The sequence below is a fragment of the Equus przewalskii genome, chromosome 18 (assembly GCF_037783145.1).
Source record: "Equus przewalskii isolate Varuska chromosome 18, EquPr2, whole genome shotgun sequence".
Taxonomy (NCBI): Eukaryota; Metazoa; Chordata; class Mammalia; order Perissodactyla; family Equidae; genus Equus; species Equus przewalskii.
The window spans coordinates 25,550,803-25,573,713 of NC_091848.1; the positions used below are offsets into that span (position 1 = coordinate 25,550,803).

The window sequence follows — 22,911 nt, forward strand, 5'->3', positions numbered from 1 at the left end:
CAATGGGTTCAGTCCAAAGGAGTGGGGAGGGACTTTTTGAGTCCTGCAGGGTAGTGAATAAAACCTTTGTTGTTGAGCTAAGTCTCCATCTAACAACTGTCCCTTTATTTTGCATAAAATCATGTTCAGTTAGGACTTTCTGGGATGTTAGGATGTCTTGTCAAGATGCGAGAAGTCTGGGATTCATAGCAGAAAAGATGAATACAAAGTTTGTCACAGTCTGAGCCCACATGTGGTGAACTATTCATCAGAGCCCAATGCACACACACGAAGCTATTCTTATTTACAGTAAGATGGGCTAGGGTTTCATCCTGTAAAGGGATGGTCTCATGCTCATGCCACCCTCGGTAAGCTCAAGAGAGCTGAGCCAAAGTGCTAAGTAATCCAGCACTTGGGGGTCTCAGAAAACAGGTTGTAGGAAGAACCACCTCTTTGCTCAGAACAAGCCCAGCTGGTCTTGTTCCTGCCTTCTGCCTGTGTGGCCTCCCCTTCATGTCTTCAACCCTAGGACACCTTCTGAGTGCTTTGTACCAGGGCAAGTCAGGCATCACCTTAGCACTTCCTTCCCTGTCTTTCTCACATGTTTAGAGACAAATATTTTGGAAATGGGCAGTTTAAGAGCTACAGTTAACCCTCAAATTCTGCCACTAGGAATAAAGGCCGAGGAGGGAAACCTGAGAAGCCAAGAGGGTGCCTTTTTGGAGGTTCTTGTCTTTTCTCTCCCACCCTGATTCCTCTCATCGTGACAGATTTATCACCAAGCCCTTGGGCCTGTATTTAAAGCCCTTCCTTTAAAAATGTGCTGTTTCTCTGTCTGTTCGTCTGACAGGGATGCCCAACCCAGGGAAGAGCTTTCATAATAACCCTGGTTGCTAGGAACTCTGACAGCTTCTCTTGGGCCGTCAACCTATGGTTTCTCCCCGCCCCCACCGAGAGGGTGATGGGTTTGAACTAAATGGAGGAGGGAAGGTAGAACCATAGATCCCCGGTTTTCTAACGGCCACATGAAGGGATAGCCCATCCCTGCCCATGTTCATGCCAACCACAGCAGTGAGAGGAAGATCTGCCATCTGCATGCCATAAAACTGTAAAAGTAAAATGAGTGCCACAGTTACTGGAAATAATGGGAAAATCAGGACTGGGGATGGGACATCGGTGAGGAACAAATTTTGAGTTAGGAGCCCTCAGAGCTTGTTAGAAGGGGAATGTGGCTACTTTGGAATCCCACGAGTTCACCTCCATCTGCCCCTGCTGTGCCATGAACAGTCATTGCAAAAAGCCTAAGTGACCGCCTCTGGCAGTCAAGTGTCGGCTTGGTATTCCCAAGATCGTTTGGACTTTTAGCAGCTGTCTCTGGACAGCTAGGTCCGTCTAGGAAGACATGCTATGAAGACAGGCTTGTAAAGGGGGCGGCACCCAACCTTTCACAGAGCCTGAGGGGGCGTGCCAAGTACAGCACCTTCCGTCCAGTTCCAGGCTGACCCTGCCCTTCTCTGATCTCCTGAAATACTTAGAATTGGGCTTCTGGGGAAGGGTGAGTTAATTCTTCCTTTGAATTGTCAGGCATATTATCCTGCCCTTTCCCCCCACATAAAAATAATTCCCTGGCCAGGATTAAAGTTCCTTAAACAGAGGGGCAGGTGATACCTAGCTTGATATGCTGTCACCCCATCCCTCTGCTTCCGTGGTTCTTCACAGAGGAGTCACCCAGAGGGCTTGCAGAAACACTCTGCTGGGCCCCACCCCCAGGACTTCTGATTCAAGGGGGACCCCAAGAATGTGCATTTCTACCAAGTTCCCAGGTGATACTGCTGCTGCAGGTCTGGAGACCACACTTCGAGAAGCACTGACCTAATTTAGCTTCTCCCAACTTTCCGGAGAAGCCAGCCTCCTCGGGGGGGCTTCCCAGTCCTGACTGTCCGTTTCCTTCCTCTCCTCAGAGCTGGAACTCAGCTGACACTTTGGGATGGGCAATACTTAGTAAAATAAGAGACCAAGACACCAGGATCTTGTTAGCTGGATATATTTCTTTTTTTTTGTTTGTTTTTTTGTTTTTGTCACAGAACACTGTTTGCAGTAGAGGAAACTGGCATTGCAGTCTGGTGGTAAAATGGCTTGTTCACATAAACCAGTACATGTTCATCCTTTAGCGCAAAAAGCCCTAATGGCGCGTACCCTATGGAATTTCAGGACATCTCCAATATTTTCTCTCTCTGTTTTTCTTTGTCTTTTTTTTTTTAATAAACATTTTCAAGGTTTGTCCAAAAGAAGGCCATATAGGTTCTTGGCTAGCGGAAGACAATTCAGAACAGTTGTTGCACACTTGGACTGTCACCTTCTCCAGGCTGGCAGTTGATATCTTATTTTTTTTCCAACTCATTTTTATTAAAAAAATAAAAAAATGCTCCAACTATCAGTTTTACAAAATCTCTAAGGGAAACACAAGAGCAAGGTGCTGAGGTAAAAAACACCTGAGGTAGCTTTTTTTTTGTGTGTTTTTCTCGATAAAAAAATCTGTAAATTTAACGCCCTGGGCCAACGACCTCGTGTAAATTGCTATTTTTCTCCGTATTTTTTTTTTAAAAGAAAGAAATCATTTCGCTGAATATTGATGGCTTATACACCAAAATGCAAAAAGACAAAATACGTTCTTTCTTTGCGGAATTTTTCTTTGTTTGGTTGGTTGGTTTGATGGGTTCCTGTTTTCCTCTTCCAAAATGCTAGGACAAGTACCATTGACTCTTGTTCTTTTGAGTAACCAAGTGTAAGTTGAGGCTGGTTTGTGTGTTTCGCTTTTGTTCCTTTTGTGTGATGTGATACTCAGAGCACTGCTTTGCCTGGGGGGTGCGTAGATATGGGGAGTTGAGACAGAGGGATGAGGGAATTAAAAAGAATGGGGATGGAGAAGGGGCAGGGGGAGAGGTGGGGGAGAGATAAACAGAGAGAGACAGAGAATTATATAGCAGTATGCAAAAACCAGTTTAAAACCTGTGAAGCAAAGAGAAATGGGTGTGTGAGCTAGACAGGGATGAAGAGAGAGAGTTTCCTCTTCGGAGAGACGGTATCCCTTCTGTTGACATACACAGGTGATCCAGAACTGCTGTGAGTGTCCTTTTGCCGAGATTTCCCTCCGGGTGAATTTTGTGTGGGTGGCCTTGAAGCTCCTTACTAAACCATTAGACCTCCCAAAGAAAGACTTTATTCTTTAAAGTCTAGAAAAGCCTGCTTTCTCTTTAAAAAAGAAAAAAAATTAATAATTGATTAAAAATTGGAGTTAGTTGAGTTATTTGATATATTATTTCTAAAATATATTAACGCTGCAGGCACCCTGTGTAACCCACAGGCCACATATCTTAACATCTTTCCCCTTCTAATATGTACACACATGTACAGAGACAATTTTCCACAAAAAGAAAAGGGTGTGAATTTTGCTTTGCTTTGAACACGTTCACCTATGTTAGTTCAACTAAAAGGGATAGCGTGGTGGGAGTTAAGGAGAGATCCGAGTGGATGGTGAAGTGGATGGCTGGGAAGCCTGCAGAGGCCCCGGGGGGAGGCAGGAGGCTGGGCGGTGAACAGTCTGCCCTCCCCACCTCCCTCCTGGCCCCGAGGATTCTCAGGGCCTCTGCAGAGCCCCTGGCGCCTCCGCAGACTTCTCATTCCTCAGGATGGTCTTTGGTTTGCTCCCGAGCTGGCTGGCTGTGTTTGGTCTCATTCTGTCAGGTGTTGGAAGGGCTACATTCATCCGTTGTTTTGCTGGTGCCTGTGGGAGCCTCACTTGCTGCGCTGTGAGGCGACTCCCTGAGGATATTTCTGCTCCTGCTGCTTCACCTGTTGTACAATTTCCCTGATCTTGCGCTGTGCAGTCTGCAGCAAGGGAAAGGAGGGGACGGGGGAGAAAAAGGAACCCAGTTCTGAGGATAAGCAGTGGGGGGAGAGGGGCTTGGGGCAGGGAGATGGTAAGCTGAGTAAAGTGTCATCTACCCGCTGAGGCCCTTACTCTGGGGGCCTCTTCTACCTTGAAGTAACGTGGCAGCATCATCCCCCTCCCAGCCCCCCAAAACTGCTGGGTAGAAGATAAGGAGGTGGGACCCCAGAAGCTTCCAGTTAATTACTGGACAGATAGGCTGGGGAGCAGAACCAGGGACCCAGTGACCAGGGGGCCCTGCAGAGGTGAGACAGCATCCTTCCAACTACACACACACCAGCTTCCAAGGCTGCCCCACCCACCTTCCTAGAGTTCCTAGGAAGAACGTTCGTGTGACTGCTGGGAAAGATGGACGTGAATGGGATGGGGATGAAGTGAGGAACAGGCCCAGACACTGTACCCTGAACAACTGGAGAAAACCGAAACCGCGTGGACCCAAACCTGACCCCTCTGCCCACCCCACTGCTCCCCCTGTGCGGAGAACCCTGCAGACTGAACTCCTGCAGGCACCTAGCAGTTCAGACACATCCCCAGGGCACTGGAGGAGCTGGGATGTGAGAGCGGCAGAGCTGGGTGTGGCTGGGGCTGGCGAGGCTCTGACTGTAGGAGGCCCAGGTAGGAATCTCCAAGGTCACAGGGGAGCAGCAGCATGGCAGGTGCCTTTTCCCAGACAGTCAGCGTCCCGGCACAGGCACAAGGCTGGGAAAGCCAGCTGAGCGCTCAGAGAAACCTCAGTGTAAGCTCAGACTGCCTTTGCTGGTTTAGGACAAGGACCTGGACTGCTCCATCCCAAAACCCAACCAAGAAAAGGTATCAAAAAAGAGCCAGGCCACATGATGCCAAGTCACCAGCCCTTCTGAATGAAAGCAGCAGCTGTGTGGAGGTCGTGTGTCCTGATGGGGGGGGTGTCATGGTGAGATGGAGAAGGAGAGGAAAGAGAAATGGGGGCCTCCTGCAATGATCACTTAACCTGTAATGGGGAGATTCTGGCACCCAGGCAGGTTCTCAGAGCCTGGCTGGGGAACCCCAAGGGTGGGCCCTTGCCTGGCATGTGGCTCCCGGCAGAGCAAGGCTGTGACTGAGGCCTGAGTAGGAGAGTGAGGGAAGCGGAGACCTCACACTGTAGCATTTCAGGGGGCTTGAAACAAGCTTGGCTTGACTCCAAAGCTCTACACTCTTCCTCCTCTTCCTCAGGCTCCTCTAGCATGCCTGGGGGAGAGCAGTGGTGAGGAGGTGGGGGACAATTTCCCCTGCCTTGGAGGCAGTCCCTGAAGAGCCAGGGAGGAGTTCTGTCCCTGTGTGGGGTCCGGGTAGGGGGTGTGTATGTGCAGGGCCTCTGGCTACCCGGTGGGCCACCAACAGCTTAAACAGAGAACTGAAAAGATTGTCAGGAGAGACCGGACCTCACAGCACAGGTACCTGGCTAGCAAAGAAATGCCCGATAATTCTGACGATGACTTCCTCATTTTCATCTGGCGTTTGGTCACGAGGCACGATGACTTCTGCACTGGTTAAGTTCTGCAATTCATTCACCTGGAAGGGAGAAAAACAGGTTCAGGAGGAAGCGGGAGAGGGGAGTGGTGGAGGACAAGGAGGCCGATCTCCTTTCCTTCAACCTAAGATACCTCTGGGGACTTGCCTGCCGCTGGTCACATGGGGCCATGTTGGTTTGGGCCCAGCAAGGCTCGATGACAGAGAGCGAGTCCAGCCCCTGACTCTATGGAGCCGTTTCTGGGGCTGAAGTCTCTCATTCTGGAGTTCCTATCAACGCGGTTCCTACACATGGTCACAGACACCCCGGGCTTTCCAGTAATCCAGGGATGAAAGTCACTACCAGACATGCTCTCCTTGATGCCAGTCCTGAACTGGGGACAACGTAAACTTTCCTTTCTAATCAGGCCCTGCTCTGTTCCTGTTTGCTCCAAGTCTTGCTTATGCTGTTCCTACCCCTGGGTTGTCATCTTTTCTCCCTGCCACTTAAGTTGTATCACAGGCCCACCTCCTCTGGGAAGCCTCCAGCCCCTGCTGACCTCCCCTTTCCTGTACTCTGGTGTTCCTCCTCACAGGTCTGCTTCCCAACAAGACCACACTTCCTGGGGGTTGGCCCCTGACGTAGTGCCGAGCACACAGGTGGCGTTGGCAAGTGCTTAGTGGACAGTCTCAGGAGTGCACAGAAGTCAGTGACGGGTTCTAAAATAACCAAATAGGACATGAAGGGCTCAGGATTCCACTCCCTCATCGACTGTCTGCTCTCTTTCCTACTACACTCCAGCTTGCCTAGAACTCGCAGGGTGTGCCCTGGGATGTTGATCACATTCCTGGATACGGGGAATAATCTGCATGCCATGCAGCTTTATTCTTCTGCATAAAAGTGACTCATTCTATCTAGAACTTGGCTTTGATTCCTCTGTAAAAGTTTCCATGTAAAGAAAACAGCAAACACACACACACACACACACACACACTCAGGACTAGAGAGACCCCCAAATTCCTGCCACCCAGCACTGCCCCTTTGCCAGGGTGCACAGGCTCTACTGGAGATTCTCGGGGGTCACGTCCCCGCCAGGTGGTAAGTCATGCTCTAGAACACACCTGTGTCTGACAATCTGCTCATTCCTCCAGGCTTCAGAGCTGATTCTCTGGCACTTTTCAAATCACATTGTGTTACTGCCACCTTCAGGTTGACAACCTTGATTCTTTTTTAAAAATGGTTTCCTTCTCACCCACTACCCTATTGCTGCGCTGTAGCAGATGGCCAAGTATGGGAAACAGCCAGGAGGCAGAGCATGGGAGGGAGAGTTAGGGCCCCTGGAGGCATCTGTCAGGAGAGTTTGAAGAGTCAGAAGAGAGTGAAGGACATCAGACCTCGCCGGCCTCTGAGCAGGAAATTCAGAGATGACGGTGTGCCAGGCAGGTGTACTTGGGGTGGGACTCTCCTCCCTGTGATTTCCTGCCGCTGGGGGTGGGTACACAGCGGGCAGGAGGCAGCCCCCCTGTCTTCAGGGAGGGGAGACCATTTCCCAGCGCGTCGCTGAGATGCAGTGTTCTGGGTGCACGACCCTGGTGTTTGGGGGCCTGGTGAGCACCATCGATTTGGGGCCCTCAGCTCTGGAGGGATGCTAATTAATTACATTTTTGTCCTTGAAGAGCCAACGGGGGTCTGAGGGGAGTCAGGCCAGGCCGGGGCAGGGAATCCAGCTCAGGAGGTGAAGCCAGCTCGGAGCAAACTTACGGTCTTGCCGCCCTTGCCAATCACCCGGCCAGCCGTAGAAGAGGGCACTCGGATGTGGGCTTCCAGCTTCACCTCTTCTTTGGGGTTAAAGAAGTTTTCTTCTTTCAGTTTCCCAAAGATCCGCCCCTGGGCCTGAGGGAGCAAGACATGACTGGTGACTCTGAGTCGGCTGCCAGTCAACCCACTTTAGCAGTGCTGCTCCGGGAACTGGTGAGTCCAGGCAACGCGCTCACTCAGGCCAGATGGAGGGAAGCTGTATGTCCGCCCTGCTTCAGCTGCTCACAGACCTGGCGGGGCGCCGCTCTGGCCCCACCCCAGGACTCCACTTTGCAAAATGTGCACCAGGCACTCCTTTGTCTTCATGGTTGGCACACGAGCGCCTCCTCTAGGAAGCTTTCTGTGTGTTGGGTTGGGGGTGGCGGTGAGGGGGCAGAGCTATATGTCTCACTTCCGTGTCCCTAGCACCTATAAACGTCGAGTTGAATGAATTTGTTCAGGGAATTCTGAGCTTCCCCTCCCCATGGTATGTTCAGACCTCTGGTTGTTAATGCGTGGAGGTGGGGGCGGTGGAGATGGGCTCTGATGAGCCTCATCCTGCTCTTTGATGTCTAACTCCAAAGCCAGTGTAGCCAAGAGGTTATTGTTCTTTTTAAAAAAACTTGAAAAAAAATTGATATATAATCTATATAACCTAAAATTCATCATTTTAAAGTGTACACTTCAGTGGTTTTTAGTATATTCACTATGTTGTGTGAGCATCACCACTTCCAGAACATTTCTATCCCATCCCCCAAATAAAAACCCTGTACCTATTAATAGTCAGTCCCAATTCCTCCCTACCCCCATCCTCTGGCAACCACTGTTCTACTTCCTGTCTCTATGGATTTGCCTGCTCTAGACATTTCATATAAATGGAATCACATAATGTATGTGGCCTTTTGTGTCTGCTTCTTTCACTTGGCGTAATGTTTCCATATGGTGCTGTAGTGTGCATCAGAATCTTTTTATGGCTGAATAATATCCTGTTGTGGGGATATACCACATTTTGTTTATCCATTCATGAATTGAAGGATTATTGTTCTTGATTGGTTCCACATGTGTTAATTTTGTCTTCTCAGGTAAATTTTAAATATTTTAAATGATAAGGATTATATTTCTATAAATAAACATGTTTTTGACTTTTAGAAAACTCAAGTTATAATTTTCCTAGGGGAGAAAAAAAGGCAAAAGCAAAACAAAACAAAACACCGTACGAAACAACTTCCAACAAACTGTACTACTTGCCCTTACACCCCATGTTTATGTCCCCATAGCTTGAAGGGTGTAAATGACCAAATGAGTCTGAGACCTCCATCCTCAGAAGGATGGCTGAGGGTCAGAGACAGCACAGAGGAGGTGCCATTTGAGTTGAGCTACTTTTCCATGGGAGGAGGGAGGGCTCCAAGCAGAGGGCAGGTGGGAGGTGGGGAGACAGGGTGAGTCAGAGTAGCGAGCAGGAGCAGGAAGGGAAATGGAAGAGCCTTGAACATGCCTGTGGGGTGGCTGCCGCCTGTTAAAAGGCCCTCGGCTCCCCAAACAGACTGCCCTGTGCCCAGGGCCTGCACAGCTGAGGTGGCCCTTGGCACTGACCTTGAACTGGGCTTCAGGTGGGCCGGTGATGATGACCATCCTTTCGCTGACGTCTGGGCCTTCCGCTGGGGCAATCTGCAGTTCACAAGGAAAGAGGAAAGTGCTGCTGCTTGCCTGCGTTCCCCAAGCCCCTCTTGTCTAAGTGGATGGCACACACACTAGCAAGACATACAGGGCTTCCGCCTGTGTCCCTGGGGCTGCCTCTGACCCCTGCTGTCTCCACTCTGGGGCTTAGGAAGTCAGGACTGTAGTGCCCACTATCAAGTTTGGGTCTTTGGTCGCCCAGAGAGACCTGGAAGCAGATCCGTAGTTACTGCCTGTCCCTGCCCTGAGCACCAGCAGTGGCGGCCTGCCTTTCACCAAGCCAAGAGAGTCAAGCTCTAGGAAGAGGGAGGTATACCGGCTCCTCCAACCCACCCAGGGCCCAGAGGGCAGAAGGGCTGGTCCACAGAGGCAGTAAATGGGAGCAGGAAAGGTAGCCCTGGTTCTAATGCTCAGCTCCCAGAGGTGGCTGGCTGCAGGTGACAGTTGCACTACAGCAGGTGTGGTGAGGACCAGCTCCTCCATGGCACACCAGTCAAGTGTGCTAGCCCCAGGGCAGGAATGAGGGACCCTGGTTCCAGTGCTGGTTCTGCAAGCCCCTCCCCCCCTCACCTGTGAAATGTGGAGGCTGAACCTGGCCAGCTCAGAACCTCCTTCTAGCTCTCATTCTCTGTGAGTCTGAGTTTTTTGGTAACACAATTCAAATGATGCACCAAGCAAACATTTTTTTGTTAGGAAAATCCTCATTACCTATTTTTTTCTACACACCCTGCCTTATTCCAAAAACCTTTAAAGTACCTTTAGAAACAAATACAAGTTAGCAAAATTAAAGTAAAATGAGTTAGAAGTACACCGGGTATTTAGAATGAGCCAGGAGTGAGGTTAGTACATAAATACATCTTATAAAGTGGGTTTTTTTTTTTGGAAGATTAGCCTGAGCTAACATCTGCTGCCAAGCTTCCTCTTTTTGCTGAGGAAGACTGGCCCTGAGCTAACATCCGTGCCCATCTTCCTCTATTCTATATGTGGGTGACCTGCCAAGCGGTGCCGTGTCCGCACCCGGGATCCGAACCAGCGAACCCCGAGCTGCCAAAGCAGAACGTGTGCACTTAACCACTGAGCCACCGGGGTGGCCCTCATAAAGTCTTATACACCGGCCTCAGGTGGGCCACAGACTGCAATCTATACTTACTAAGCAAGTACAAAACAAGAAACGTGATCAATGACAGGGTCACAGTGTTCCTAAAGCAGAACACCACCAGGGGCTCAGGGGAGGCATCATTCCTGAGACCGAGCCTTCAGAAGTGAGTTATTCAGAGTGAATGTGACTCACCACTGATGGTGCATGTATGCAGTTATCATCTCTGAACCACTGCATCTCACTCTTAGGCTCCCCCAAGAAGACACCCACTGTCACGGGTTTAAGTTAGTTTTCTCTCAGTATATGCCCGGAGCCAGGTTCTACCTGTGGGCCTCAAGGCCCTGTCTCAGCTTTACTGTGAGGACACATCCAAGGTGTGCTCTGACCATGCCCCACTCTGGAAGGAGGGATCCTTCGACAAGATCTCTGAAGAGGTCTCTGGCCTTGATTACTTTGGGGCATGAAGATGAATGTGAGACATGGGGCACCAACGACTGAGCTTATTAGGGGACTTCCCTTTGCTACGGGCAGACCACCTACCAGCCTTCTACTGCAGGGCAATGGCCTCTGCCGAAAAACACATATCGCACTGTGGCCAGGGGACTGAGACCCTCCAGCAGGCCGCACACAGACTGGCCCTTGAGACCACTGGGGAGAACCCTCTCCTCCACTTCTAGATCCATAGCCAGCATTAAATCTGGTCCTTATCTCAAAGAGTAAATAAGAGAGACCGGACCATGGACATGGTGGTTCCTAGCTCTTACCCACCCAAACCAAGAAGGGCTGAATGGTTAATTCACGATTCATGTCGACCACATCAGTTCTGCTGCCGCTGTCCACCTCCTAGTGACTCACGGCTGCCTTGCTTAGATTCTGATAGAAAACCCCCCCTCGCTCTACTGTCCAGCATTCACCAGCCCAGCCCAGAAGCCTGAGAGTCACACAAGCACTCCTGAGTTTTGGAATGGCATTCCACAGCAAACTCCCTCAAGAAGACCAGGAGTGGGGACCCCCTTCTATGATGAAGCAAATGGGACCCAGAGAGATGAGATGACTACCAAGAGCATAGGGTGAGCAGGAGCTGGAGCAAGGATCAGGAACCGAGTGTCCCTGCCTGGCACTGTCAACAGTCACGTGTGGCATCCTGAAGCCTGCTGACCGGACGCTCTGCAGGCAAGGTGAGCGATGGGAGCTCAGCTCTTCCTGGAACCAAAGCATCTCCTGGGGTGCACCTCCCCGACCTCAGCTCCGTGCACCCCCTTCTGGCACTCTGCTCCTGCGGGTTAGTGTTATGCTCTCTCCTGGCCCCGGCAGCATCGAACGTGCCTCTAAGCTGTGGATCCAGAAGGCTGGCAGAGCAGAAATGGGGGCTCTCTGGAGCTAGTGAGATTATCCATCTCCCTTTAGAGACAGATGCTTTCAGAGAGCTGTCAAGAAAAAGGGAATCTGGCAAAAACCAGGTTGATTTTAAAAAGTAGGAAATTTCTCTCACGACTACTTGGCTTCCCTGGTTTTCTCCTCTTTACTGCTCTGGAGAGAGGCAGGGGCTGGGGGAGGAGACGGTCGCCGGAGAAGCAGGTTGTTGGCGCAGCATAAAAAACGTCTGGATATTACCAGCCTGCAGAGCCCATCCTGTCTCCCCAGTCCAGCCCTGCTGTCCTTGCCCATCACAGAGGTCATGAGCAAAGTGACATGCCACCATGCTACCTTGCTGAGACAAAGGGGGTCTATGGGGATGTGTGGGGTGAAGCCCAAGGGGCTGATCTCTCCCTCCTTATTTTCCTAAAGGCCTGCTGGGGCTGATTCTGTCAGGGTACTCAGGTTGCTGCGGTGGAAAAAAACCACTGGATCAGAAATAGGATAGCCTGGCCGAATCTCTGCTCTCACGTTCTTTAGCTTTGTGGCTTTTGACAAGTCAATGGAGCTCTCCAGGCCCCCGTTCCTTATGGGCAACGGTAAATGAAAAGTTACTGCTGCAGTTAGCCCGGGTAGGTGCTCAGCATCCCACAGGTCAGCGGAGTTGACATCGAAGAGCCAGTCCCAGCGCTGTGTGCTTGGCCACATGTGCATTCCTCTCTGAGTCTCACGTTGCTCAGGGAAAAAAGGGAGGATTTCATGAGATGATCCCACAAGTTCCTTTTAGCTGAAATCTGCATGGCACCGCGGAGCACAGGACTGAACCCTGAGACAGGCCCTCAGGGCACAGCCAGCCCAGCGGCCTTCCACACATCACCCGTCCCACCCCGGGGGCAGGGCCTCACCTGCAGCAAGCCTGCTGATGCAAAGGCCCCTGTGTGCTCCCCGTTTGTCCCCCCATACCTCGGGTCTCTCATCCAGTCTGTCCACTTTGTAGGTGACATAAGTGAAGCCTAAGAGGGGAAATGATTTACCTAAATGAAATTCTTCTACGGTCTCACTGCAACCCTTGTTCTGTACTACTCAGAACGTTTTGTTTTTGTTTTTCCCCAGCACACTTGCTGTGGGAGAAATTCCAGCTCTTCTTGGGGAGAAAGTGTAAGCATTCTTTCTCTCCAAGTCATGAGACTTCTCGTTCGGAATTCCGGGTTGTCCCATGGTAGCAAATTATTTTACGTAACAACGGAAACTCTGTTTCCGAAAGTGCTTCACGGGGCTCGGGACGTGCTCAGCATTCTGCCCGTGAGTCAGAGCTGATAGCTGGGCTTGGAGCAGGACCAGGGCCGAATAATCCTTCCCTTTCAGCTTCTCTGACGATTCTTCACATTGTGCTGGAGGAGGCAGGATGTGGGTATGGAACTGCTGCTATGTCTGCACTCGCGACCATTTCCATAAATCAAGGGCCTTCCTTCCTCAGCCTCCTCTGCTCAGACCTAGGGCTGCATATCAGGTTATGTCACCAGCTGCTGTTTACCTATGGTTTTGTCATTGCTTTTCAAAGACTTTTTCATTCAAATTATTTTTTCAAAGTTCCAGGGTTTCTGAAGTGGAGACTAATTAAAGCATCAAAGAACTGGTAACTGCTAAGTATAAATTATCACTCCACTTAAGTCCACTGCCTTGACTTGGGAAAAACCCTCAGCCATTCTTTGCTTTACCTTCTTGAGAAGAGGACAGTGGTAAACCAAAGAGGACCAGGTTGGCTTATCTGTTTTTTCTATTTCATGTATTTTTTTTTCTTTTTTTTTTTTAAAGATTGGCACCTGAGCTAACAACTGTTGCCAATCTTCTTCGTTTTTTTTTTATTCTTCTCCCCAAAGCCCCCCAGTACATAGTTGATTATTCTAGTTGTGAGTGCCTCTGGTTGTGCTACATGGATGCTGCCTCAGCATGGCATGATGAGCGGTGCCATGTCCGCGCCCAGGATCTGAATGGGTGAAACCCTGGGCCGCCGAAGCAGAGCACACGAACTTAACCACTCGGCCATGGGGCCAGCCCCTATTTTTTCTAATTCAGTTGTTAGTTGAACAAAAAAGGAATGAGAGAGATAAAGATGAGAGCAAATGTCCTGGGGGCAAATTTTCCAGGTCCTGTGGGGTTCAGTCCCTGGATGGGACTGACAGAAGGAACAAGGATGGGGGGTGGGGAGGGATGTTGGAAGAGGTGGGATGAAGTGGCTTTACCTTGATGGAGGCACCGGCGAATCTAGCCAGCTGTTTAATGTGTGCCCCCTTCTTCCCGATGATGGCCCCCACAGCCTGGGTTGGTATGAAGAGATTCACAATCTCCTGCTCTGGATACTGTAAGGGCAAGACAAGACAGAAGACATCATTCCCACTGGGGTTGCTCCTTCAAGGCACTCAACAGTTACTGAGCATCTGCCACGAAGCACGTAGTAGGGAGGCCACACTACCCAGGAAATGGCCAAAATGGTGCATGGGATTCTTCTGTGGCCTGGGCTCTGCAGATGTGAAACTTGAGAAAGGAACCTGAACACAGGGAGGATGGCAGGCAATCAAAATGCAAACTCCTCTTGAGCAGCTCTGAATTTGCCGGATACAGAAAGCTGTCTGTTCACAGGTTTTCTGTCATATACAAACGTGATATGTACTTCTCCTGTGTCTTCATCCAAGAAATCAATATAGTAATCAAACACCCAAGGCCTGAGGACGGGGCCCTGAGGCACTTGTTAGAGGGAACGGGAAGCTGCCCACCTGACACTGTAGCCAGGAATGGCATATTCGCGAGAGCGGTGTCATATTCCAAACAAGATGGCCACTAGACCCACCCTGACGAGGCTGCATGGTGACAGCCCAGAGAGACATGGGCAAGGCCACCAGGGGTCCTCGCTATAGGGTTTGTGGGAATGACATGATCCCATTTGCTAGACTTTGTTCAGAGATCTCTAGGAACCCTGTTCTTTAGTCCAACATCACCTCCTACTTTGACCTATGATGGCTCATTTGCACCAGTTTCCTGCCACCTATGGGATTTGTAAGCATCAGCAGGACTGCTGAACGGGACAGCACCAGCACTCTGAACACCTATAGTCCACTTGAATGCTGGGTAGTCTGGTGTGCTTATGCCCTCTGATGTGTCCCTCCTAGGATGACCCAGAACCACAGCACCCAACACTCACACTGTGAACATCCACTGGCCAGTCTGCCAAGGACTATGTGGTGTCAGGCACAGGAGAGGGAAAAGTGGTGGATGGCGCTGAACTGAGGGGCACTTACAGAGTGATGATGCGGGAACGGGCTGAACTGGTGAGGGGGGTACAAGCTGGAGAAGTATCCGGAGTGGGTCTGCAGTATGAGAGAAACAGTCAGTCAGCTGGTGCTCTCAAAGTCATTCACCAACCTCATGGAGGTAAGATTCCCACACGTGACACAGGTCTCTGCACCATCACCTGGCTCCACTGTCGCATCTGCACACCTGTCCCTCTGCAGCTCAGACCTCTGCTCCACTTCCCCTCTGAGCACTGGGCTGGGCTGAATGTTGATCACTTCTGGCTGAGCCATGCTTTAGGTTTCCTAGCATCTCTCCATGGGAGTGATAACCTGCCACACACTCTTTTAACCTGTCCTCAGGTCAAGAGGCAGGACCAGTGGCTTCTATTTTCTGGGGGCATTATGAACCCTGGATACAAAGGAGCAGAGAGTGCTAGGACAATAACCAAGAGTTATTCGGAACAAGCAAATGTGCTCCTGGGAAGTCAGATCAGTGAGCTCCATCAGAGTCTCAGAAGGAACGGAGAGACTGAGAATGGAGAAACTGAAAAAGAGCTTGAGGGGCCGGGCCTGTGGCCGAGTGGTTAAGTTTGCGTGCTCTGCTTCGGCGGCCCAGGGTTTTGCTGGTTTGGATCCTGGGCGCGGACATGGCACCGCTCATCAAGCCATGCTGAGGCAGCATCCCACATAGCACAAATTGAAAATACAACTATGTACTGGAGGGCTTTGGGGAGAAGAAGAAGAAGAAGAAGGAAAAAAGAAGACTGGCAATAGATGTTAGCTCAGGTGCCAATCTTTAAAAAAAAAGAAAAAAGGTGGAGAAGAGAGAAAGAAAATGAATGAATAAATATATTGTGTGTGAGTGTGGGGAGGGGGAGCATGGGACAGGAAGGCAGATGCGGATAGAAGAAAACAGAGCTATTAGAAAAATAACATTTTAAAAGTAGCTGCTTTTGATTGAATACCTACTGTGTACTAGGCACTGTGGTAGAAACTTTCTATCTATTCATAAACTCTTTTCATCCTCACAATAGTCTGCAAGGCAGGAATATGTCTGATTTTATATATTCTTACGGGCAAGCCATTGACCAGTCAGCACAGTCTAGTTAACTGCACTTTACATAAGGCCAAGCAAACGCTGACGTGCCTGTTACGGGAAAAGGGGTTGAACGGCTCTGAGCACCATGGGCCCAACCCCTCAGGTCGACCCTACGACACAGCCTCCCTGGAGGACCGTCCAACAGTGGTCAGACGAGGGTGAGGCTTGGACATACGGGACCTAGCTTTCATTTGAGGGCCCTTTAAAAAGTCTTATGGTGTCCTTCGTCCCCTGAATCTCTAGCTGAAGTCTGAGCTCCAGATCACAACTTCGCCTCGTGACTCATTACGGACAAAATGAAACTGTTTCCCTTTCTGAGCTTGGAGAGTGGACTTCTGGACTTGGGGAAGAAGAGATGTCAACACAGTGGGGAGTGTCCCCCAGGGGTGCTCTAGGTGCCCAGAGCACCTCCGGAGGACAAAGCTCCGCTTGTGGAAGGGAATCATCACTATAGCGCAACCCTTTGTTGCAGTGACACCTCACGCCCACAAGAGGGTGCTATGATATCAGCGTTCTCCTGGCAACCTCTAGTTTCGAAAGGAAGCTGAGTGAAGAGGTTTGGCTTCCTTGGCCCCGTCTCTTTCTTGAAGAGCCTCAACTCTAGACCCTTCTCTGTGTAGATCCCTGTCGTGGGCCATGGGGCCATGGAGTGTGGGGGGAGAATTCCTGCAGCTTTTTCGCTCAAAGCTCTTGGGGAAAGGATGCTTCTGCCCTCCTTGCCTGGAGAGCCTTTCCTACAGCCCTCATAGCAGAAATAATTCTTTTTTTGTGTGTGTGAGGAAGATTCACCCTGAGCTAATATCCACTGCCAATCCTCCTCCTCCTTTGATTGAGGAAGATCAGCCCCGAGCCAACAGCTGTGCCAATCCCCCTCTACCTTGTATGTGGGACGCCTCCACAGCATGGTTGATGAGCAGAGCAGGTCCGCACCTGGGATCCGAACCTGTGAACCTGGGTCACCAAAGCGGAGCATGTAGAACTTTAACCACTTAGCCATGGGGCCAGACCCAGAAATAATTGTTTTGAACTGTGATTTGGCCTCACTTGTGTGAGGCCAAGAATATACTGGCCACAGTGTAGATCTTATTCTGAGTTCAAATACTCCTGACAGAAACACTGTTATCAAATTTAGATCTACCACTTGGGTTAGGGGAGAGAATCAGCTGTAAAAGGATGAAATGGACCAATCCCCACTCCCCTTTTCATTCATGAGTTACAGCTGGGAAATTGTGAGGAAAGAGCCCTGAACTCAGCAATCAGAAGCTCATTTCTGGCTGATTTTCTGCCACTAGACTTTGTGGACATAAGTTGATTTCTGGAGCCAGAAGACTCAGAAGACCAGAGTCTGCATCACTAGCTCTATAGAAGGGAACAATTTATTCAGCCTTCCTGAGCCTCATCCACAAATGGATTTTTAATATCATTATGCGGTTCATTCAATTATTCATTCAAAAGATATGTGAGCATCTACTATGTGTGAAGCACTGTCCTAGGTGCTGGGCACAGAGCTATTGAGACAGAAATGGTCACTGCCACCATGGGACTTAGGTTCTATTGGGGAGGCAGACAGTACTGTGAAAGAGATGAGCAGGACGATGTGGGGAAAGGGAGCTGCAGAGATGAGGGATGGGATGGCGACTTCGGCTGGAGTGGTCAGGGAGGACTCCTGGAGGAGGTGACCTCTGAGTTGGGACCCACAAAGGAGATGGAGCCCTGTGACGGCACTGGGGAGGGAACATTCTAAGCAGGGTTCTTGGAGGTCCAGAGGTAGGAAAGGGGTTGGCCTGTTTGAAAAACAGAAAAGAAGCTGTTGTGGTGAAAGCAGGTAAGAGTATAGCAGGATACCACAACAGGGAGGCAGGCAGGGTAAGACCACGCAGGGCCTTGTGGGCCTTGTTTTGGGCCTGGATTTGACCCTAAGTACAAGGGCTGCCCCTGAAGGATGTTACATAGCATTCAATGAAGTCACGGGAATGGAAGACTCTATCATTGGGCATCATGTGGGCTGAATCAATGCATGTTAAACGAGTACATGTTCATAATGAAGTGTGTGTCTTTTCAGAGCACGCTTTCTTTTTCCCATCCCCCCCAAGCTTACATGGCGTCTACAACCTCCAACGGAAGCGAGAGCTTCCAAACATGCCTAGTCATGATGATTAGAAGAGCTGTTGATGATCTGAACAAATGTTCTCTAACAGGAGCAGGTTGTAGCCATCTGACCAACCAAAAGCCCTGAGAGGAGGAGGTCAGTAGGTAACCCCAACCCCAACATGGCAGTGGGGCTCACTGTCCTAGTTTGAGAGTCCCCAGCTATTTTATGAGGGAGAAGCTACTTTATTTTTGAGTGTTTCAAAAGCATTATGATATTGGGGAGGGAGAGAGGAGGTGTCTGGTGAAGGCACCCCTGCCAGGTGTGCGCCCACCCCCTGCCAACAGTGACGCAGCAAGGTGGGGGGTGGGGGGGTCATTATTATCCCCTGGTTCATTTCAAATTCTCAGTTGGAGGGAAACTGGTATCTGCTTTTCCTCTACACTGACTGCAGGGGTAGGTTGGTGCATACACCAAACTTGTAAAAACTGAAAAGGGAACTCAAACAGTTGGGCCTGCTTTTCCTGGAAGAACTGCCAGATCCTCAGTTCCAAGCTGTTACGTGTGACCATCGATGCATGACTGAGGTAGTACTCTGAAGCATGAAGAAACTGGGGCGGGAGGAGTGAGGGGTGGGAATGGGGTAGTGGAGAGGGCAGGGGTTAAGACTGCAAATTATGCTCAAATACTTAAATAGCTTCAATGTAACGATGCCTTGTTGCAAAGATGGCAGGGGCTCTCCCTAGGAAACAGGGATCTGGGCGTGGGCCTGGACGAGGGCAGTGGACTTGGCCAGAGAAGTCAGTGTCATGGGCAGAGCTTTCCAAGATTCAGAAGGGGCACTGTTCTGCCCCAGCTTTTCCAAGTGCCTCCCCACAGCAGCTGCTTATCCACCTGCGTGCTCTCATAGGACAACCTCCAGAGCTGATGGGGACTAGAAACTGGTGAGGAAGCAAGAGGCAGAGCTAAGATTGGAGCACAGTCTCTGTGTGTGATCCCGCAGCCCAGGATCTTAACCACCACATCCAACACTGCCCTCACCTGGAACATTCCGAATTCACTGGTTCAGGAGGGGCCTATGGCACATGTTATAATAAAGCCCCCCTAAGGATTCTAAAATGCCATCTGTTGAGTGTATTTAAAAGGATGAATGGACAATTAAAATTCATATATGGAGAATGAGCAGCACGAAAGAGGGGAGATTCAAGAGGACAGTGCTTTAATATGTGAGTAGACTGCTATGAGTTAAGACCAATCAGAGAACTAGATTGATCTTGGAGATTAAAAACGTGATCAGTGAAGTAAAACTCAATAAAAGCAGGATACATAGAAGAGACACTCCTGCAAAGTCAACGTGTGCATCAGAAGATTAACCCATGGAAAACAAAAAGAGGGCATTAGAGACATGAAGAGTGGAGGGAACAGATCTTCCATCCATCAAGTGGGACCTCAGGAAGGAAGAAATGAAGTGGAGGGAAGAGAAGTGATACGAAAACTAATTACAGAAGCAAAAGATTTTCCTGAGCCAAAGAAACACTTGAATGATCAGATCAAAGGGCTCAGATTCAGATTTCTGAATTCCAAGGGGGAAGGCAAAAAAACCTTGCAGACAGAAGAAAAAAGAAGTTACCTACAAAAAAAGAGAATCAGGGTGAAAGAGAATCACACTTATCTGGCAAAGGAAACACTACAAGTAATGTTTTCTGAGTTCTGAAGGAACAATGACCCTAGAATTTCTGGACACCCAGTTGAACTTTCCTTCATGTGTGAGGGGAAAAGAAAGCCATTTTCAGAAAAAGAATGGTTTAGAAATTATGTTACTTACATATTATTCCTGAAAAAAAAGTTGTTTGAGGAAGTACTCCAGACAAAAAAAAAACCAATACCTCAAAAAATGAGAGGATATGGAGCACAAGAAACTGTCTGCAGTGAGCAAAGAAACCAGTAAAAGTTTAGTTAATTCTAAGTAACTGTAGATTATGAGACTGTATATTCATAATGAAAGAAAGTTTTATAATTTGGACTAGAATTCCACATTATTTCTAGAATTATATGATCAAAACCCACTAAATAATATCAGTAAACTGCTCTCAAAATTTAGTAAGTCGTATTGATAAAAAATTATATAGAGGATCTGAGCCACCAATTAGAAGCTTGATTTTACAGCTATAAACACAACTTTGAGCCTGTCAGAGAAGGTTATCTTTCCAAATGTCAAGAAACCATTTTGAAAACCAAATGGTTTTCAAAAATTGATGATGCAAAAGGCCACAAAAATCACAAATGTTCCAATAATATTCTCTGAGTACAAAGTACAGGAAATAATTTCAAGATAACAAAAAGAAACCCTCGAGTACTTAGAAATTTAAAAAATAGAAAAATCCCCAGCAAAGTTGATCGAGGAAAAAAAAAGAAAAAACACAAATACATGATGTTAGGAATAAAAGAGAGATATAACCACAGGTTTGGAGATTTAAAAGGGAACAGTCTGCTTTGTACAACTTTATGCCAATACACATGAAAAGAGAGATGAAATGAATACTTTTATAGGAAAATATAAATAACAAAACCAAGTAAAAAACTTATAAGAAATCGAAAAGGTTATAAATGATCTTTCTCCAAACAAAAGGGGCTAAGTCCAGATGTTTTACTGATGGGTTTTATAAAATCTTCAAGGAACCAGAAAATCCCTATCTATTCTTTAATTTTCGCAAGTGTAGTAAAAGTTGGCCTTCTTTCCAATTCATTCTTTGAGAAACAAATAACCCTGCTGTTAAAACTGTTGAAGATAGTATAAAACTACAAGAAGTGCAGTGTAGAGAGATGAATGGAATGGAATAGAGTTCAGGAATATGACTAAGTGGTAACTTAGTGTATGACAAAGCTGGCATTTCAAATTGTTTGATAAAATGGTGCATTATTCAGTAAATGACTTGGGGAAAACTGTGGAAAAAAAATAAAGTTAGATCCCTATCTCAAAGTATAAGTCAAGACAAATTCCCGATTACAGATATAAATATGAAAAACAATCCCCAAAAACCAACAACAAAAAGTTACTATAAGAAAACACGGGAGGGGGCTGGTCAGGTGGTGTAGTGGTTAAGTTCACACGCTCCACTTTGGTGGCCCGGGGTTCACTGTTTCGGATCCTGGGTGCTGACCTACACACCACTCATTAAGCTATGCTGTGGCAGCGTCTCACAGAGAAGAACTAGAAGGACTTACAACTAGGATATACAACTATGCACTGGGACTTTGGGGAGAAAAAAAAAAAAAAGCACAAGACTGGCAACAGATGTTAACTCAGGGCCAATCTTCCTCATAAAAAAGCACAAAAAAAGGGATGTGTCTGTGGTAGCAGGGGTTCTTTAAGAAAACACAGGAGAATACTTTTACAGTCTTGGATGGGAGAAGGCTTATTCCTTAGCATGTCATCAAAGGCCAGAAATCCATAAAGGAAAACGTTAGTTAAATTGGTGGATTTAACTACCTTAATTCTTAAAATTCTCCATGAATTCTGTTGTAGGGAAATCTGTGAAAATTTAAAATGCATGTACCCTTTGACGCAATAATTCCAGTTTTAGAAAGAATCTACTTCCAGACATACACATGTGTGCAAAGACTTATGTATAAGGATATTCGTTTTGACACTATTTGTAGTAGAGGAAACCTGGAAACAATCCAAATGTCTAAAAATGTGCTCAGTAGAAGAATTATAGTAAATTCATACAGTGGAATACTACGTAGCCAGTAAAGAGAATTAGGTCTAGCTATGGAAAGATGCCCATAAGAAGTAAAAAAGAAACTTGTAATTCACTAAGTATAGCATCATTCCATTTGTATTTCTGAATAATATCATTGTACATATGTTAAGAAAACATTTTTTAAAAACTGTGTAGACATAACAGTGCTAAACTTCTGGGGTGTGTTGTCAGGTGAAATCTGGGTAAGAGAAGGAAAGCTGAAGGGAAACATCGATATTTTACTTCATATAATAGTTCGTTTGTTCAAAATATGTCTATTTTAAATTATTATGGCATGGGACATCACAAAATAAAGCAAAGAGAAATGACAAGCCGGTGGAAAATATTTACAATATGATAAATGGTTAACTGCCTTCATATTTACTTAGCTGTTACAAATCACTAAGAAAAAGATGGGGGGGAAAAGACGATAATGGCAGCTAGGATTTACATGGCAATTACTATGTGCAGGTTTTAACGTATTTAATAACTCTCACAACAACCCCGTGGTATGTGTACGATTATTATCCCCATCTTACAGACAGGGATGCTGAGATGCAAAGAGGTTTAGGTGCTTGCACAGGGTTAAAAATAACAAGTGATGATGCAGAGAGTCAAACGCAGGCAGTCTGGCTCCACAACCTATACTGCCTCTCAATAGACTGACGGGCAAGGGATACAGAAAGACAATTTATTAGCAAGGAGATAAGATGGCAAATCAACTCAAAAGTGTTGAGTCTCATAATAACAAAAGAGATGTATATTTTAATGTACTAGATTGCAAGAACTAAGTATATTGGTAGTGAGGATATGGGAGAAAAAAATCCCTCTGTCACATACTCTTGATGGGAATGAAAAGTAGTAAATCCTTTATGTATCAAAATGTATACATTATGTATCAACATTTATATATTTTATAATGATACACTCTATATAAAATGTATACATTATTTGGCTCCAGCAATTCTATTTCCAGGGATTTATTTTGAGGAAATAACTGGATAAGAGAGCCAAGATATATATACAAGGATTTCCACTGTAGACTGAAAATTTGGAATATATATACCATATATATAAACAATTTGTATAGAAATAAATTGTATTACACACACCCACACGTATACATTGAAACAGTGGTTATCTCTAGACTAAGAAAAACCTTGCACTTTCTATATTTCTCTATTATTTACTTCTTAAATACTATGTACGTATTACTTTTGTCACCAGAAAATAATAAAAAATGACTTTTCATACATACACATATGCATTAAAAATTCCAGAGTTTCGAGACCAACCCACGCATGTGTGAGCCAGCTGTAAGGAGGTACACAGAATGCCTGACCCTTGGATGCCAAGAGCAAA

The 22,911-nt window shown here is 47.5% G+C and overlaps 1 protein-coding gene across 4 annotated transcripts in view; it reads right to left on the bottom strand.

Moving 5' to 3' along the window:
- Window positions 1–2,007: 2,007 nt before the first annotated feature.
- The window catches only part of IGF2BP2 (insulin like growth factor 2 mRNA binding protein 2), a 146,858-nt gene continuing 125,954 nt past the window's right edge, over window positions 2,008–22,911 (bottom strand). For all 4 annotated transcript variants that reach the window (XM_070582472.1, XM_070582473.1, XM_070582476.1 and 1 more), the window contains 6 exons: window positions 14,625–14,693; window positions 13,572–13,688; window positions 8,790–8,864; window positions 7,161–7,292; window positions 5,348–5,461; window positions 2,008–3,867 (listed from right to left, as the gene is read on the bottom strand). In XM_070582472.1, the coding sequence (XP_070438573.1) occupies window positions 3,775–3,867; window positions 5,348–5,461; window positions 7,161–7,292; window positions 8,790–8,864; window positions 13,572–13,688; window positions 14,625–14,693 (600 nt within the window). In that variant the 3' untranslated portion in view covers window positions 2,008–3,774. The remainder of the gene's footprint in view (window positions 3,868–5,347; window positions 5,462–7,160; window positions 7,293–8,789; window positions 8,865–13,571; window positions 13,689–14,624; window positions 14,694–22,911) is intronic.